General features: G+C 38.1%; 1 protein-coding gene across 3 annotated transcripts in view; it reads right to left on the bottom strand.

Annotated features, from left to right (window-relative positions):
• The window catches only part of dgcr8 (DGCR8 microprocessor complex subunit), a 65,185-nt gene that overhangs the window by 25,426 nt on the left and 19,884 nt on the right, over positions 1 to 19,875 (bottom strand). For 2 of the 3 annotated variants that reach the window (XM_073051906.1, XM_073051907.1), the window contains exons 6-9: positions 18,625 to 18,822; positions 17,391 to 17,492; positions 15,455 to 15,553; positions 13,898 to 13,980 (exon numbers count right to left, since the gene is read on the bottom strand). In XM_073051906.1, the coding sequence (XP_072908007.1) occupies positions 13,898 to 13,980; positions 15,455 to 15,553; positions 17,391 to 17,492; positions 18,625 to 18,822 (482 nt within the window). Of the gene's footprint in view, positions 1 to 8,113; positions 9,353 to 13,897; positions 13,981 to 15,454; positions 15,554 to 17,390; positions 17,493 to 18,624; positions 18,823 to 19,875 lie in introns of those variants that run through there. The other variant, XM_073051908.1, reaches the window with a different exon arrangement.

Raw genomic sequence — 19,875 nt, 5'->3', positions numbered from 1 at the left:
TGAGGTCATACTTAGTGTGAAATCTCAGGAACGTAGTGCACTTCACTCTCTGTATTTGCAGAGGGGGATGATTCATCTGCACCATCCTGAAGTCCACAATGATTTTTGTGCCTCGTTTTAAACAGTAAATACTAACCATCAAAAACAAGAACAATGAACAGAAACGTTTAAAAAACTTATTAATGGGTGAAACATGAAATATGGGAGGGAGAACTTCTTCACTTAGAAGGTGGTGAGAGTGTGGAAGGAGTTGCCAGCACAGGCAGTGGATGCGGGTTCGATTGCAACATTTACGAAATATCTAGAGAAGCACATGGATAAAAACTGATTGTGGACTTCGAAAGGGTAAGACGATGAAGCACACACCATTCCTTATAGAGGGATCAGAAGTGAAAAGAGTGAGCAATTTCAAGTTCCTGGGTGTCAATATCTCTGAGGACCCATCCTGAACCCAATATATCAAAGCAGCTACTGTATAAAGAAGGCACGACAGCAACTATATTTCATTGAAAGCTTGAAGAGATTTGGTTGGTCACCAACGACACTCCCAAATTTCTACACATGTACAGTGGAAAGCATTCTAACTGGCTGCACCACTGTTTGGTAGTGGGGAGGGGGCTACAGCACAGGATCGTAGTAAGCTGGAGGGTTGTAAAATTTGTCAGCTCCATCATGGTCACTAGCCTCCATAGTATCCAGGACATCTTCAAGGAGTGATACCTCAGAGAAGTGGCATCCATCATTAAGAATTGCCATCACCCAAGACATGTCCTCTTCTCGTTGCTACCATCGGGGAGGAGGTACAGAAACCTGAAGGCACGCAGTCAATATCTCAGGAACAGCTGCTTCCCCTCTGCCATCTGATTTCTGAATGGACGTTGAACCCATGAACACTACCTCACTTTTTTCCCTTTTTTTGCAGTACATATTTAACTATTTTATATACTTATTGTAATTCACTTTTTTCTCTATAATGTATTGCATTGCACTGTTGCTGTAAAGTTAACAAATTTCATGACATATGCTGGTGATTCTATGCCTGATTGATTCTGGATGGGAGGGATATGGACGGCTATGGTCCAGTTGCAGGTCGATGGGACTAGGCAGATGAATGATTCAGCATGGACTAGATGAGCTGACGGGCCCCTTTCTGTGATGTAGTGATCTATGACTTGGCTTGTGAAGACTAACTTTTTGCAAATACATAATACATCTTATTTCAAAATTACACAATTGTAGACATATGGAAATTACATGATAAACATCACAGGCCCAAGAAGTATTAACACCATCGTTCGTTCTGAATACAGTAATCTCTGGTGGAATTACAAAGAGATTTTTACCAGCTGTGCAGCTGATCTCAGCAATTCACTGCGGTGCTCATTACTGGAGTTGGAATCCTTCAGGAAAGTTTTGTGTTAATAAATAGATGCATAAAGGTCAGCAGATGTTACCAGCTTCTTTGTAAGCTCTGTCAGGCATATTTTGATAAATCTGTGCTTATTATTTTCAGTGACCAAGTGTTCAGCTCATTGGGATTGAGGACTTGTTTTCACTCCAGCTTTGTGGGACCTATGCAACACACACAAAATGCTGGAGAATCTGTGCACTGATGAAGGGTTCCAGCCCAAAACATCAACTGTTTACTCTTTTCAATAGATGCTGCCTAGCCTGGGGAGTTCATCCAGCATTCTGTGTGTTGCTTGGATTTCCTGCATTTGCAGATTTTCTCATCTTTGTGGGACCTGAGGTGGCTGACAGGGCCAAGTGAAAGAACTGCAGAAACTGATGGGAGAGGTGGATAGTTTGTAAGCTGCAGCACTCCTTCTGATATGCATCAAGTTCAAGTTGAAATGTTATTCACCCATACACGAATACAGCCAAACAAAAGAGCATTACTCCAAGTCCAAGGTGCAAAGCACAGTCCCAACAGTCACACACAGCATGCATAAGATAAAAATACATATAAAATGTCAATGAAATACTTTCATACAAAAATACACAGTTGCAAAGAAAAGTTTGTGAATCCTTTACAATTACCTGGCTTACTGCACTAATTTCTCATAAATATAGTCTCATCTTCATTTAATTCACAATAGAAAAACAGAATCTGCCAAAACTAATAACACACAAGCAATCATACTTTTCATGTTTTTAGTGAACACATTGTTTAATTATTCAGTCTAGGCTGGAAGATGTATCTGCCCCTGTGTTTAATAACCGGTAGAACCTTTTTTAGTAGCAATAACCTCAATCAAATGTTTCCTGCAGTTGCTGATTAGACTTACACAACAGTGAGGAGGGATTTCAGACCACTGATACATACAAAACTGTTTCAGCTCATCAATATTTCTGGGATACCTTGCATGCAGAGCCCTCTTTAGGTCATGCCACAGACTTAATTGGGTTAAGGTCTGAACTTGAACTGTACCATTCCAAAATAAAATTTTCTTCTTTTTAAACCAGTCTATTGTTGATTTACTCCTGTGCTTCGGATCATTGCCTTGTTACGTCATTCAACTTCTATTAAGCTTCAGGTGACAGACTGCTACCCTTGAGAAGAGCAGGCTCAACAGTAACCTGACTTTATGTGTCTTTTTTTTAAATAGGGCAGGGCACCTCTACAACCCACACCTCCAATCTCATCTCATTGATTATAACACCCGACTCCAAATAGCTTTTGTAGAAGACATTACCCCAGAGGTTCACATACATTTTTGAACCTAGGCTGAGATTGTTCAGTGTACTGACAAGAAGATGTACAATTGTTCATGTGTTATTAGTTCAGGCAGATTGTGTTTGTCTATTATTGTGATGTCGATGAAAATCAGATCACATTTTATGAGTAATTAATGCAGAAAACCAGGTAATTGCAAAGGGTTCACAAACTTTTTCTTGCAACTGTATATGTCACCATATAGAACCAAGCCCCATGGAATTTGCAGGAGCCTACAGTTTATAGCCGCTTGTCTTCTGCCAAGCGAACATTGGAGAGCAGCAACAACTGCAGCTTGGATGCCACGCCACAATGCATTCAGTGAAACGCAAAAACTCCGAGGCCTCTCTCCTGGGTGGCTGTAAAGAGACGCCACCGCAGTTTGAGGCCTAGATATGTAGGACTTGCTAAAAGTTCTTCAAAGCATGGAGCAGAAGGCTCCTTCAGCAATTTGAATAAATATAAGTGATCATGGGTACTGTTTTGAAGATTTCAGCATCAGAATCAGGTTTAATATCACTGGCATATGTTGTGAAATTTGTTACGTGGCAGCAGTACAATGCAATACATAATAATAAAATTTAAGTATACAAATGTCAGTTCAATGTTCATTCAGAAATCAGAGGGTAGAGGGGAAGAAGCTGTTCCTGAATCATTGTGTGTGCACTTTTCAGGCTCCTATACCTCCTCTTCAATGGTAGCAATAAGATGCCATGTCCTGGGTGATAGTGGTCCTTAATAATGGATGCTGCCTTTTTGAAGCATCGCTCTTTGAAGATGTCCTGGATGCTACGGAGGCTGCTGTCCATGATGGAGCTGACTGAGTTCACAACTTTCTACAGCTACTTTCGATCCTGTGCAGTAGCCACCACCCCCCCCCCCCCCACACCAAACAGTGATGCAGCCAGATAGAATGCTCACCACAGTACTTCTTCAGAAATTTGCAGGTGTCTTTGGTGACGTACCAAATCTCCAGAAACTCTGACTGAAATATAGTTGCTGTTGTGCCTTCTTTGTAACTACATCAGTATTTTGGATCCAGGATAGATCCTCAGAGATGGTGACTCCCAGGAACTTGAAATTACTCACTCTTGAGCACTACTCAGTCTTTTCCTCTGTTTAGCTGATTGTTTCTTCCCAAAATCTGCCACAAAGGGCTGTTAAGAAGGCATTCATTAGTCAGGGGATTGAGTTCAAGATTTACGAGGTAATGCTGCATCTCTATAAAATCCTGGTTAGACCACGTTTGGAAGTATTGTGTTCAGTTCTGGTTGACTCATTATAGGATGTGATAGATTTAGAGGGAGTGCAGAAGACATTTACCAGGATGCTGCATGGATTACAGAGCATGTCTTATAAGAAAAGGTTGAGTAAGCTAGCAGAGGAGAGTGAGAAGGAATTTGATAGAGGTTTACAACATAATGAGAGGCATAGATTGAGTGAACAGCCAGCATCTTTTTCTGGGGCAGAAATGGCTAATACAAGAGGGCGTAGTTTTAAGGTGAATGAAGGAAAGGTTCATTCGTTTGTTATGTGCTGTGTCGTATGACGTGGGTAATCATGTTTTACACACTTGGTAATCCCATGACCACGATTGTACTTGGCAAATTTTTCTACAGATGTGGTTTGCCATTGCCACCATCTGGGCAGTGCCTTTACAAGATGAGTGACCCCAACCATTACCAATACCCTTCAGTGATTATCGGTCTGGTGTCAGTGGTCACATAACCAGAACTTGTGATATGCACCAGCTGCTCATACGACCACCTACCACCTGCTCCCATGGCTTCATGTGACCTTGATTGGTGGGGCATGTGGGCAAAAGTGGTGAGTGCATGGAATACACAGCTGGGAGTGCTACAGTAGAGATATTTCAGAAACATGGATGAAAGAAAAATGGAGGGCTGTGTGGAATGAAAGGGTTAGACTGATCTTCGAGTAAGTGAAAGAACCCACACTGTGATGTACTGTTCCATGGTCAATCCAACCAGTGCATGCCAAGTTTGCAGTGTCTACCTTTGGAAGTACAGTTGGCCCTCCTTATCTGCGGGGGATTGGTTCCAGGACCCCCTGCGGATAGCAAAAAAACGTGGACACTCAAGTCGGTGGACTTTAGAACCCAGCAGAGCTTGGGGCCTGCCACCTGCAGTGCTTCTGTTCCGGAGAATGATCACAATTGAAAATAAAGTGGAAATAATAAAGCAATCGGAAAGAGGTGAAATGCCATCGGTCATTGGAAAAGCATTAGGCTACAGTCGGTCAATGATTGGAACAATTTTAAAGGATAAAGTGAGAATAATGGAGCATGTGAAAGCCCTGCCCCGGTGAAAGCTACAGTTATTACTAAGCAACGCAGTGGTTTAATTATTGAAATACATACGTTTCTTAAGTGTATTATATGCATAGAAAGGTAATATACTATATACTAAAACAAACATTTGACTAACTGGCACTAAATAATACGGGATGTACCTGTTCCAACTTAGAGAACTTCTGTTTTTTTTTCTTGATTCCCGATCTGCTGTAACCTATGTACATCTTCCCGTATACTTTAAATCATCTCTAGATTACTTATAATACCTAATACAATGCAAATGCTATGTAAATAGTTGTAATACTGTATTGTTTAGGGAATAATGATAAGAAAAAAAAGTCTGTACATGCTCAAACAAGTGCTGGAGAGAGAATTTCCGGGTTTTCCCGATCCGCGATTGGTTGAATTCGTGCATGCGGAACCCATGGATAAGGAGGGCGAAATGTAGTTAAATTTCACAAGATGCTGAAGGATGTTCACTTTGATTAATCAAAGCCCTGTGAGAGTGATGGCAAGTTTCATCAACGTCCACCTCTGCTGAGAGGTGAAATCTAACATATGGGAAGTGGCTTACATTTACCAAATCCTTCAGTGACAGAGGGCAGCGAGCAGTGGATTTAGTTTGGTAGAGTTACATCTTTTGTTTGGATAGCCTCCAACCTGATGGCATGAACAAAATTTCTCTATCTTCTGGTAAATTCTGCACCCCCCCCCCCCCCCCACCACCATTCCCTTCTCATCTCATCTTCTTATTTGCTCATCACCTCCCTCTGGTGCTTCTCCCCATTCCCCTTCTTCCTTCCATGGTCTCATGTCCTCCCCCATCAGATTCCTGCAGCCCTTTAAATCTTTCACCAACCTCCCAGCTCATGACTTCACCCCCTCCCCATCTCCAAGTTTCACCTATCACCTGCCACCTTGTACTTCATCCTCCCCTCCACCCACCTTCTTACTTTTCCTTTCCTGTTCTGATGAAGGGTTGCAGCCTGAAAACGTTGACCGTTTATTCCTCTCCATAAATGTTTCTGACCTGCTGAGTTTCTCCAGTATTTTGTGTATTGCTCAGTTTGGTCGAGGTCTTTTGCCTTGCAGATGTTGAACTCAAGGTCAACCTGCTCTTATGCTCTGGTGGACCAATTCAATGACTTGGCAGCTCTCAGCCTTTTGAGTGCAAGTAAGTCAGATGATCATTTGCAATGATGCAGCTTAACAAATGAAGTGTGGGGGGACGTCACGTGATGACGTAGGATCGAGACGCTGGAACCCAGCTCTCCCGTAAAAAATCAATAAATTAATGTTTAAGTGAAGAAAAGTTGGTCAATACTTTCTAAAAGTTACTTATAAACTACTCCAGATTGTTTCAAGTTATGCCTCACAAACAGAAGATGAAGAAAACTACTATCGTGAAGACAACGCAAGCTGGAACAGAATCAAGACCCACTTCTGCCAAAGAACCACGGGCTCAGGTACATTTCACCTCCGGCGATACAGAACAGGAAACTGCGGCAACATTGACCATTTCTAAAGAAAAAGACCGACGAGAACTGCGCAAACGTGAAGGAAGGAGCATGCGCAAACGAGAGCAACCAGAACTACAAATCCCAGTTACGACTGAAACTGAAAGTGAAAGTGAATCTGAGGGAGAGTCAGATTCTCTGGAAAAATCAGATGAAGATAGAGGTAAAAGTTTTTCTGGAAATATAGAAAAGACTTTGATGCAAATAATGCGTAAATTAGGCGCATTAAAAGAAATCAAAAGAAAAATGACAAATATGGAGATTATGTTTGATAAAATGACAAAAAGACAGGAAAAAATGGAAAAGAGAATTATAGATTTGGAAACTACAACGGAAGACATGGTTGAAAGAATGAATAAAATGGAAAATGATATTACTGCCTGGACATCAGAAAGAAAACAATTTATGGAAAAAATTGATAAGCTTGAAAATTTTAGTAGACGAAACAATATTAAAATTGTTGGACTCAAAGAAGATATAGAAGGAGAAGATCCAATAAATTTTTTTCAAAAATGGATCCGTGAAAAATTGGAAATGGAAGGAGAAACTCTAATTGAGATTGAAAGGGCTCATAGAGCCTTAAGGTCAAGACCTCAAGCTGATCAAAATCCACAATCAATTTTGATAAAATGCTTAAGATACCAAGATAAAGAAAAGATCCTGAAGGCAGCTGCCCAATGTGCCAAAAAGAGAAACGGGCCATTGATGATAGCAGGGAAGGCAGTTCTTTTTTATCCTGATATAAGTTATAACCTTTTGAAGAGAAAGAAGGAATTTAACCCAGTGAAAAAAGTCTTATGGGAAAAGGGTTATAAATTTATAATGCGTCACCCAGCAACACTGATAATTTTTTTGGAGGAGGGAAAAAGAAGATTTTTTACCGATTATCGAGAAGCAGAGGAGTTCGCACAAAAACTTCCATTTATTCGCTAATTACACATAGAGACTTCCAAGCGTAATGGATTAAAGATGAAGATAGAGACAGTGAATGGAAATGATGGACATTTAAGGATGATACAGGGGAGAAAAGTAAAATTTCAGAAATACTAATTGAGAATAATATTTTTTTTTCTTCTTATATATATACTTTTTTATGTTGCAGGGGGGCTGGGAAGCTTTGGATCGGTTACTGCGGGATTCACGTGTGTAATCATGGCGATCGCCATGATCCGTACAACAGAGGAGGGTAATGTTGTGTTCTTTTTTTTCCCACAACATTAGTAGGGGGGTATTTTGTTTTTTTCTTTATACTCTATTTTTCTTCTATCTTTCTGCCTGGATGATCGGTGGGGACACACAGCAACATGGAGAACTTTAAAAAGATTTCCCAAGATACCACGAAAGTTGAAAGATTAGGTATTATTATAGATTGGAGTAACATAATTAAAAATAACGACTAATTTACTGAATTTTTAAAGTTTTAATGTTAATGGGCTTAATGGACCGGTAAAAAGAAAAAGAATTTTAACATACATTAAAAAAATGAAAACAGATATGGCTTTTTTTACAAGAAACACATTTAACAGACATAGAACATCAGAAATTAAAAAGAGACTGGGTTGGAAATGTTATTGCAGCTTCATTTAATTCAAAAGCGAGAGGAGTTGCAATTTTGGTTAACAAAAATTTACCAATTAAAATACAAAATTGATTCGGCAGGGAGATATGTAATTACACATTGTCAAATTTTTTCAGAACTATGGACTCTTATGAATATTTATGCACCAAATGAAAATGATGTAAAATTTATACAAGAGGTCTTTTTGAATTTGGCTAACGCACATGACAAAATATTAATAGGTGGAGATTTTAACTTTTGTCTAGATCCAGTTTTAGATAGATCAACAAAGGTTGTCACAAAATCAAAAGTAGTAAAATTAACTCTATCATTGATGAAAGACTTAAATTTGATTGATATATGGAGAAGAATTAATCCAAAAGAAAGAGATTATTCATTTTATTCAAATAGACATAAAACATATTCAAGGATAGATTTTTTCCTATTATCAACGAATATTCAAGATAGAGTGGAAAATATGGAATATAAAGGGAGAATATTGTCAGATCATTCTCCTTTGATAATGACAATGATAATGATAGATAAAGAGGAATCAATTTATAGATGGAGATTTAATTTAATATTACTAAAACGTCAAGATTTTTGTGATTTTATGAAAAAGCAGATTCAGTTCTTTTTAGATACAAATTCACATTCAGTTGATGATAAATTTATATTGTGGGAAGCAATGAAGGCATATTTGAGAGGTCAGATAATAAGTTATACTTCTAAAATTAAGAAGGAATATATGATAGAAATTGATCAATTGGAAAAAGAGATTACAAAATTAGAAAAAGAATCTCAAAGAAATATGACAGAAGGAAAACGAAGACAACTTATTAATAAGAAGTTACAATATAATACACTCCAGACATATCAAACAGAAAAAGCAATTATGAGAACTAAACAGAGATATTATGAACTAGGTGAAAGATCACATAAGGTCCTTGCATGGCAGTTAAAAACAGACCAGACTTCTAAAACAATAAATGCAATTCGAACAAGAGTAAATAAAATTACTTATAAACCTTTAGAAATTAATGAAACTTTTAAGAATTTTTATTCTGAGTTGTATAAATCAGAATCACAAAATGATAATGTCAAGATAGAAAGGTTTTTATCACAAATAACTCTTCCAAAATTAAATATGGAAGAACAGAAGGGATTAGATTTTACATTGAAAGAGGTCGAAGAAGCTCTAGGATCACTTCAAAGTAATAAATCTTCAGGAGAAGATGGTTTTCTGCCTGAATTTTATAAAAAGTTTAAAGATTTATTAATTCCTCCTTTTATGGCGTTAATACATCAAGCGGAAAGAACGCATAAACTTTCAGAATCTTTTTCGACAGCTATTTTAATAGTATTGCCAAAAAAAGATGAGATCTTTTAAAGCCAGCATCATATAGACCTATTTCTTTATTAAACACTGATTATAAAATAATAGCAAAAATCTTATCTAACAGATTATCTAAATACTTAACAAAATTAGTACATATGGATCAAACAGGATTGATTAAAAATAGACAATCGGCAGATAATGTAACTCGGTTATTTAGTATAATTCATTTGGCGCAAAAGAGGGAGGAAATGAGTGTGGCAGTTGCTTTAGATGCAGAAAAAGCATTTGATAGATTGGAATGGGATTTTTTATTTAAGGTATTGGAAAAATATGGATTAGGAGTATCTTTTATAAAATGGATTAAAACCTTAAATACTAATCCCAAAGCTAAAGTAGTGACAAATGGTCAAATTTCAACACCATTTCAGTTAACAAGGTCAACTAGGCAAGGTTGTCTATTATCACCTGCTTTATTCGTGTTGGCGATAGAACCATTAACTGAATTAATTAGAATGGACCCAGATATTAAGGGTTTCAGAGTTAATCAGGAAGAATACAAGATTAACTTTATTTGCTGATGATGTTCTGCTTTATTTAACAAACCCATTGCACTCATTGCGTAAATTATCCTACAGATTAGAAGAATATGGGAAAATATCAGGTTACAAAATAAATTGGGATAAAAGTGAAATTTTACCTCTTACCAAAGGAGATTATAGTCAATGTCGATTAATAACTCAATTTAGATGGCCGGCAAATGGTATAAAATATTTAGGTATAAGAGTTGATAATGAAATAAAGAACTTATATAAATTAAATTACTTACCATTATTGAAAAAAACTCAAGAAAATCTTGATAAATGGATGGTATTACCAATAACATTAGTAGTTAGAGTAAATACCATAAAAATGAATATATTCCCTAGACTACAATACTTATTTCAATCACTACCAATACAACTACCCCAGAAGTTTTTCAAGAGTTAAACAAATATGTGAGGAAGTTTCTTTGGAAAGGTAAGATGTCAAGAATATCGTTGGAAAAATTGACATGGAAATTTGATCTAGGAGGGTTACAACTTCCAAATTTTAAGAATTATTATAAAGCAAATCAACTTAGATTTATTGCATCTTTTTTTGAGAAAGATAGACCGGCATGGATTAGAATAGAACTAGATAAAATAGGAGAAAATACACCAGAAGATTTTATATATAAATGGGAATCTAAATGGATACGGGAAAAGAAAGAATCTCCTATATTAAAACATTTGATCGACTTATGGAATAAGATAAATGTTGATGATGAGACAAAGAAATCTTTATTAGCAAAGAGATCTTTAATTCAAAATAGACATTCCTTTTACAATGGATAATCAACTATTATATAATTGGTTTCAAAAAGGGATTAGACATATAGGAGATTGTTTTGAAGGAGGTATATTAGTGTCATTTGATCAATTAAAGAATAAATATAAAGTATCAAACAACACTCTTTTTTGTTACTTCCAACTAAGGGCTTATTTAAGAGAAAAATTAGGTCAAACAATGTTATTGCCGAAATCTAATGAAATAGAAACTTTAATTCAAAAAGGAAAGATTAAAAAATTTATTTCTTGTATGTATAACTTGATTCAAAAACAGGCAATTAAACAAGGAGTCCATAAGTCAAGACAAAAATGGGAAAGTGATTTGAATATTAAAATTGAAGAAACAAACTGGTCAAGACTATGTCTTGATAGTATGACAAATACAATAAATGTCCGGTTAAGATTAGTGCAATATAATTTTTTACATCAATTATATATTACACCACAAAAAATAAATAAATTAAACCCAAATTTATCCGATCAGTGTTTCCGATGTAACCAAGAAATCGGTACTTTTTTACATTCTACTTGGTCTTGTTCTAAAATTCAACCTTTTTGGACAAATTTAAGAGTTTTATTGGAACAAATTATTGGAACACAACTTCCACATAATCCAATATTATTTTTACTAGGCGATATTGAAGGGATAAAACCGAAACCTAAATTGAATAAATATCAGAAAGAATTTATAAAAATTGCACTGGCAGTAGCCAAAAAGGCTATTGCAGTTACTTGGAAATCAGATACATATTTAAGTATAGATCGTTGGAAGAAGGAAATTTATAGCTGTATTCCATTTGAAAAAGTTACTTATAATTTAAGAGATAAATATGAAACATTTTTGAAAATTTGGCGCCCTTATTTACAAAAGACAGGATTAAATATATAGGTGCTCCGAAGATGAAATAATTGGTTATTTGGGGAAAGAAATATATATACTAAAGTTATTACGAACTCCATGGAGCATGTGGGGATCTTCCGATATCCAGGTACTCTTTCTTTTTTTTTTCTATGGGGTGTTAGGGGGGAGGGGTTAAGGGGAGGGGGGAAAGGGTATATATTTTCTTTTATTTCTGTAATTATTTGAAAACAATAAAAAAAGTTTATAAAAAAAAATTAAAAAAAACAAATGAAGTGTAGATGGTTTTAGTTCTGAGGTGTGGTTTGCTACTGTTCCTGTGCTGTTGGCTCCAGTTCCCAAAGCAGCTCTGTGCAGTAGGCATTAACTCTTATTACAGGGTTAACAATGGGTGGTGTAATCACTTTACACCACCAGTGATCTCCAATTGGGGCTTAACTCCCACCACTGTCTGTACGCAGCTTCTACATTCTTCCCATGATCGTGTGGGTTTCCTGCCACATTCTGAAGAAGTACGGTTAGGGTTAGTGAGTTGTGGGCTGCTGCCAGCACAATCAGACTAATACCAAAGGGTATGCATTGAAGGTGAGAGGAGGTAGGTTCAAGGGGGATGTGAGGGGCAAGGTTTCTTACTCAGAGAGTGGTGGATGCCAGGAATGCACTGTCTGGTATGGTGGTAGAGGCAAATACATTAGAGGCTTTTAAGATGTCTGAATAGGCACATGAACGTAAGGAAGATGGAGGGATATGGACAATGTTTGGGAAGGGGAGATTAATGTTTGGGTGTTTCTGAGTTGTTTGCGCTTAGGCTGTACTGTTCTATGCTTGCCGTTGGTGCAAAACGCCACATTTCATCATACGCTTTGATGTACATTATGACAAATAAAGCTAATCCTTAATCTTTGACACTGGTCTTCACTGCAGTTGGCTACGTTGTAGATCATTGCTTGCCTGCAGTCATGAAGCAGTTGCAAAGAGTGATGAATTTCTGTAGACAATTAAATCTGAGGGGCACGGTTGGCAGGCTCCAATTACTCAGGTAGAAAAATTGCCAGTGGCTGACACTGCTCCCTGCATTTGTCACGTGGTGGACAGCAGCTAAAAAGCAGGAAGCAGGCGAGGGGCACCTTGATGATACCCTTCCCCATGGCACAGAGCAGGGAGACCTTTTTGTAGCTACTAGTCACATTTGCCTCTCCTTTTTGAAGATGTATACGATTTAGATCACATACTCAACTGTCTATCTGCAGATTATAGGAATAAGAACTACATTGTTTCACCATGTACACAAATCCTTCCTCTCTATTGTGAAAATAAATATACAAGCAATACAGTGGGGCGGCACAGTAGCAGAGTGGTTAACACATTGCTTTACAGTACCAGCAACCAGGGTTCAATTGTCACTGCTATCTGTCAGGATTTTGTACATTCTCCCCATGACCACATGGGTTTCCTTCATGTGCTCCAGTTTCCTCCTAATTTCAAAGCAGTATGGGTTAGTAGGTTAATTACACATGGATATAATTGGGCAAAGTGGGTTCACTGGGACTGAAGGTTCTGTTACTGCGCTGTACTCAACTACTGGACCTGGAAACAACCTACAACTTTCGATGCCTGCTCGTAACATCATTAAAGACCCATCCCATCCCGGACACTGTCTGTTCAATCTCCTGCCATCTGGTAGGAGATACAGAAACATCTTAGCCAAGACAGAAAGACTGAAAAACAGCTTCTTCCCAAAGGTTGCTGTGTAGCTGAATTCCAGCTTGCCAATGGCCTTTATAGACTATAAAAGTCAGTTTTTGCATGTAAATATGAGATTTTAAAAAAAATTATGCCATACTGCATGCTTTGTAAATAACTATTTTGCATGGACTGAAGTAGTACCACAATCTCACAGTCCTGAGCTATGACAATAAAGTTCTATTTTGTTCCATTTCTAAATAAAATTAAACCAACACCAGTAGGACTTGGGATACTTCCAATAAAACAATGCAGAATATTAGACAGTGCTATTCTACTAACTATTAATATGACTAGAGTGGAGAGCCAAGAATAGATCGGTTACAATTTTAATTTACGAAGGAACACTCTCACGGAACTGCATGGCCTATTGCCATTTGCAATGCTCTGCTTTTAAGACCATTGACTGAGTAACAGAGAATGCAAACAGAAAATCTGATTTAAAAAAAAACACAAAATAAGGTTTAAATCACATTGCATTTACCTCAAGTTCATCACTGTCTTTGGGCTTCTCATCACAGGTCTGTTTGATAAAGTCAGGAATGAGGATTTCCAGTGTAGCACGGGCTGGCAAAGTTAAAGGACAATATGAAATGTAGAAATTATGCACAATCGGCCTTAAACTGCACCTCCATAAAATGAAAAACCTGTTCACTCTCTACAAATAAACAACAATAATAACTAGACCATTAGATTGTACATGGACAATTCCAATATGGTTGTAGAGGAATAGTTTGATCTAATTTAGGCCACTGACTTAGAAAATGCTCCTCTGGAAAGAGCTTGCATCCTTCAAGGATGAAATCCTTGTACTATCACAGCCTAGGAGAGAGTCATCCATACCGGCTCTACATGAAGAGAATCCATCTAGTCAAATTAATGTTGGTATTTATGCACATTTTATTCCATATCTGTACTTCTACCTTTTTTTTAGATAATTCTTTATTCTATTTCTTTGATGAATCTTCCCATTTTATGTTACATGTTGCGCCAACACACCACAGCAATTTCCTAATACATATGGCAAATAAAGCTGATCCTTAATTTTAGTCCCAAATACCCACATTCTAATGACTGTCTCCCTCTAAGAGGACCACAACCTTGTCGTTGGGTTCGGAGGCTTGCCATGCCTCAATGACTCAGAGCTACAGTGGGTGGAGTCAGGGCTTTATGCTTTGACTCTTGGTTGGGTCACCAATGCCAAACAGGTCAAAGGGTAGAGGATAGACCAAGAGTGGTCCACCAGTCCTCCAGATTCGGGAGTTTACCTGACTAGTAAAACAAAATTGTTGTGCAAACAACAATGAAGAATCCTTCTACATCTGAGTGCGACAGTATGGACCGACAGAGAGGGAGTACCTTTATTGCTGTCGTAAATAGCAGCGGTGTAATGGGCAGTAAGTAAGTCATGACTGACTTCCAATTCTTTCCTTTCAAACATTACAGCAAAACTCTATTAACTTGCATGATGGTTTGGCAGTTGGCTCACCAGAACCTCACTGGGTCCCCGGCTCCCATGCTCTCATCCTGAAACTAACCAGGTTCACAGGGGAATTTATTACACATCATTAAAAAAAAACCTAATTTAAAATGTCACACACACAAAATGCTGGAGGAACTCAGCAGGTCAGACAGCATCTATAGAAAAGAGGGAACAGTCGACATTTCAGAATAAGACCCTTCTTTGGGACTGAGAGGGAAGGGTGAGATGCCAGAATTAGGTGGGTGAGGGGAAGGAGGCTATCTGGAAAGTGATAGGTGAAGCCATGCAGATGGGAAAGGTAACAGGCTGGAGGAGAAGAAATCTGATAGGAGGTAGGAGTGGACAAGGGGAGAAAGGGAAGGGGAGAGGACCCAAGGAGATTTAATCAGCAGGTGAGGTGAAAGGTCAGAGTGGGGAAAATGTATTGGGGAATTAACATGAATAACTCCAAAAGTCTGGAAAATGCACCAATCCATCATTACCGAAACGTAGTCAACTTTCTCAGCACTACCTCCAGTCTCACCACTGGCAGTTAAATTATAACAAAACAACCATTACCAGCCTTATTCTTTGCAAGCTTTTTACTACTGGCAGTTCCGGTACCATATGTGACTCCATCAATTACCACTGAGGCTCCAAAAGGGTCACTTGGATTTTCTGAAATAAATGCAACAATTAGAAGTTAAAAGATATCGGTGAACCAAAGAACTTCCTATAATAATTTTAAGTTGGAGCCTTAATTTAGACTTCTTTATTTAAATCAATTCAGTAAAATTGTTTAATTTTATTTGGAAATAAGCAGGCTAGGTAGCAACAGGTACGTCATTTAAGTCACCATCAACTGTACAATTTAAATCTCAGAAATACAACCATATACAGTCTTGCTGGGTGGAACATCCATTGTTGTTTGACAGATCAGTTTAAACAGCCAGATGTTTTAATGTTTCAGGAAATGGTTCTCAGGACGAAGACCAGATCAGTGAAGTTGGAATTATTGCTTCTCCCTGATTGGCTTTATAACTGACCGACTTGTTAGGCGCTTACATCCTGGACTGGACTGCAGGTATGAACTTTAATGCAAGTACTTACAGTCATTAAGCATGCAATTACCCCCTTGTTCTCTTTTCTGGAGCTCAGCAAAGACAACGTACTCCCAATAAAACAACACACACAAAATGCTGGAGGAACTGAGTGGGTCAGGCAGCATCTATGGAAGAGTGAACAGTCGATTTTTCAGGCCAAGAGCCTGAAATACCATGTTCTGAAGAAAGGACATGGCCTGAAACATAAAACTGTTTCCTCTTTTCCATAGGTGCAGCCTGACCTGCTGAGTTCCTCCAGCATTTTGTGTGTGTTGCTCTGAATTTCCAGCATCTGCAGATTCTCTTGTTTGTGGTACTCCCAGTCAAGACTACAAAAACACCCTATGGTTTACAACACCCTCTGAACATAAGTATCAGTCTAAATTACAGGGAAGCTAAATTTAAAATTGCCTTGGGCTACAACTATTGCAATCCACCCCCACATCAGACCAGATGGCTAATTTCTACACAGTACTTGCTTTCAAAGAGGATCAATAAATGCTTTTGACAATGTTCAGGATTCAAGGGACATTCTAGAGTGGCAAGAGAAAATCATGTACTTTTTAATTACAGTATATACAGTTATTGTTTTTAATAACAGCTCTTTAATATTTAAAGCGACTTTTACTAGTCAGACTGAAAAATCACAATTGTTTCAAGTGTCTAAGTTATTTCACTTCATCCCTCTTCCTGAGGTCTCACTGTTACAAAGGACACCACAACACTATTTCCAAGAACCCACTAGGTTGTCTCTCTGCCTGTCCCCAAGGTCTCACTGAACCAGGTTTCCCAACCTTATTTTTATGCCATGGATCACTACCAATAACCAAGGGGGGTCCATGGACCCAGGTTGGGGACCCCTGCAGTGAAGCACGTATCCCATAATCTCATTTGACATAGAGCACTCCATTAGAGGAGGTGCCTTGATTCCTCTCATCATTGCTTGGATGACTGAAAACCATGTAATTGTAAAGGGCTCACAAACATATTTTTGCAACTGTATGCCAGGAAGACCCAAACTGAAGAACTTCAATGGAGGTGTTCTTGCCACAGCATTAGGCAGCAGCACAGTAGCATAGTGGTTGGCACAATGCTTTACAGTATAGACGGCCCAGGTTCAATTCCCACCACACTGCCTGTAAGGAGTTTGTACATTCTCCCCATAACAGTTGGTTTCATCTGGGTGCTCTGGTTCATTCCCACAGTGCAAAGACACACCAGCTGGTAGGTTAACTGGTTGAAGTAAATTGGTCTGTGATCAGGCTAAGGTTAAATCAGGGAGGATTGCTGGGTGGCATGGCTTGAAGGGCCTGTTCCACACTGTATCATAATAAATAAATTTGATTACAGAGGCAAGTGGAGAATAATGTTTAACAAAAATTTGGAAAATACGCTCATCATGAAAAACTTACCACATTCAAAAAAATTGTAAACAGGGCGAACCTTTAAGACCCGTTGCATATATTCATGTAGTATACAAACTTCTGATTTCCCATTTGGATTAATGACAAACTCTGACAAAGAAATGACAGAATACTGAATCAAAGGCTTCAGTTACAAGCTGTTTTAAGCTCTCATGAATTATGTTCAGAATACTAAATAATAAAATTTCATTAAGTGGAATACAATATCCAGATTAACTACCAACACTAAATTAATCATTTATCCCTTGTGAAATAAATCATACACTTCATGAAAAATGCCTCATACTTGCTCAATCAAATATTCATTAAATGGTCAACCAATAATGATGATTAATGCAATATATAAATACATATAGAACCATTTATTCATTTTTTTAATCAACTGTTCATTATACAATCTGTCTATGCAATGATCCGGCTGCATCACTGAAGGTTGTTCTTTACTTCTCTTGTGTTCCAGATCACAGCTTTTCTTTGTAATAATATGGAAATTACAGTGAAGCAACAGTCAACAGAACAAATCAAATGTTGTGATGCAGTTAGAGGATAATCAAACACAAAGCAAATTATAAGACCATATGGCACAGGAGCAGAATTGGGCCATTTGGTCCATTGAGTCTGCTCTGCCATTCATTTGATTATGGCTGATCTATTATTCCCCCTCAACCCCATTCTCCCCACCACCTTTGATGCCCTTACTAATCAAGAACCTATCAACCTTTGCTTTAAAAATACCCAAAGACTTGGCCTGCACAGACATCTGTGGCAATGAAATCCACACATTCACCACACTCTGGCTAAAAAAATTCCTCTTCATTGCCATTCTAAAGGGGTGTCCTTCTACTCTGAGGCTCCACCCTCCGGTCCTAGACTCTCCCTCTATAGGAAACATCCTCTCTACATCCTCTCCATTTAGACTTTTCAATGTTCAGGAGGTTTCAATGAAATACCCACACCCTCTCCCTCTTTCTTCTGAAGGACAGCCTTTCTCGTCTCTCCACATATCTGAACCAGTCCATCGCAGGCCACACAGGACATGCCCACTTCTCTTTGCCATCACCCCTGGGTACAGGTCAATGGTGAGATAATTTTCATTTTACAGTGTGCAATTTTGCCTATTATATAACAACAAATAAGGATAAGGCAACCACACATTGCAAAAGTTTACTTTCTGAAAACTGCCACAGATATCCAAAGTTCAAAGCAGAAATATTTATTTTACCTTTTTTAGTAGGTGCATCCTGAACAGAGAGGGTAATCAGCTTCTGATTGGCCGGCAGAATAGGCCGCTCCACTTCTGCCTGCTTCCGTTTCATTTCCCGATTAAACTGGCGACGCTCTGCCCAGGTCCTGAATTTCTTCACGGTGACTTGTTCAAAATCAAAGCGTTTCTCCAAGTATTTTTTAAATTCATCAATGGCTGGAAATTCGGTTGAGTTTATATTATTGGATTAACAATAAAATAGACGGAAGTGTATTTAACTAAACTGCTGGCTCCCCAGATGCACACTTTGAAACACATAAAATATAAAATTCCTCAAGATTCTGAGTGAGATAATTAAAAATTGTTTGGTATAGGAAAGAGGTACTACTCCAAAGCAATAAAACCGACATATCTATAGGCAACAAGAACACAGATTTGTAGCATCTTTAAGAAATCAGCATTAACTTATTGAAACAAGAACATAATTCACCACAAGTGAGAGTACAATAACCACCTTTCATGCTTTTATCATGATTAAATCAGATAATAGAAGTTCTACACTCACAAATTACAAGCACAAGCAATTTACATAATGTTATTACTTAGATTCAAGGGGAATGCTAGACCATATTACGATATCTACAGCAACAGTTAAAGAACAAATTTCAACACAAGACAGATCAAAATCTTAATATTATTACTAACCATTCTTAAATTTATTGTCTTATAGGGTCATAGAAAAGTACAGCACAGAAACAGGCCCTACAGCCCATCTAGTCCACGCTGAAGCATTTAAACTGCCTACTCCCATCAACCTGCACCAGGACCATAGCCCTCCATATCCCTTCCATGTACCTATCCAAACTTCTCATAAACATTGAAACCGAGCTGGCATCCACAACTTGCACTGGCATCTCATTCCACTCTCTCACCACCCTCTAACTGAAGATCCCCTTCATACTCTCTTTAAACTTTTCACCTTTCACACTTAATCCATAAGCTCTGGTTGTAGTTCAACACAATCCCAGTAGAAAAAAGCCTGCTTGCATTTACCCTATCCATACACCTCAATTTCGTATAGCTCTCTCAAAACTATTCAATCTTAAACATAGAACATAGTACAGCGCATTACAGGTCCTTCCGCCCACAATGTTGTGCCGACCCTCAAACCCTGCCTCCCATATAACCCTCCACTTTAAATTCCTCCATATACCTGTCTAGTACTCTCTTAAACTTCACTAGTGTATCTGCCTCCACCACTGCCTCAGG

This window comes from Hemitrygon akajei, chromosome 7, assembly GCF_048418815.1.
Source record: "Hemitrygon akajei chromosome 7, sHemAka1.3, whole genome shotgun sequence".
Taxonomy (NCBI): Eukaryota; Metazoa; Chordata; class Chondrichthyes; order Myliobatiformes; family Dasyatidae; genus Hemitrygon; species Hemitrygon akajei.
This window is presented reverse-complemented; position numbering and strand designations above follow the sequence as displayed.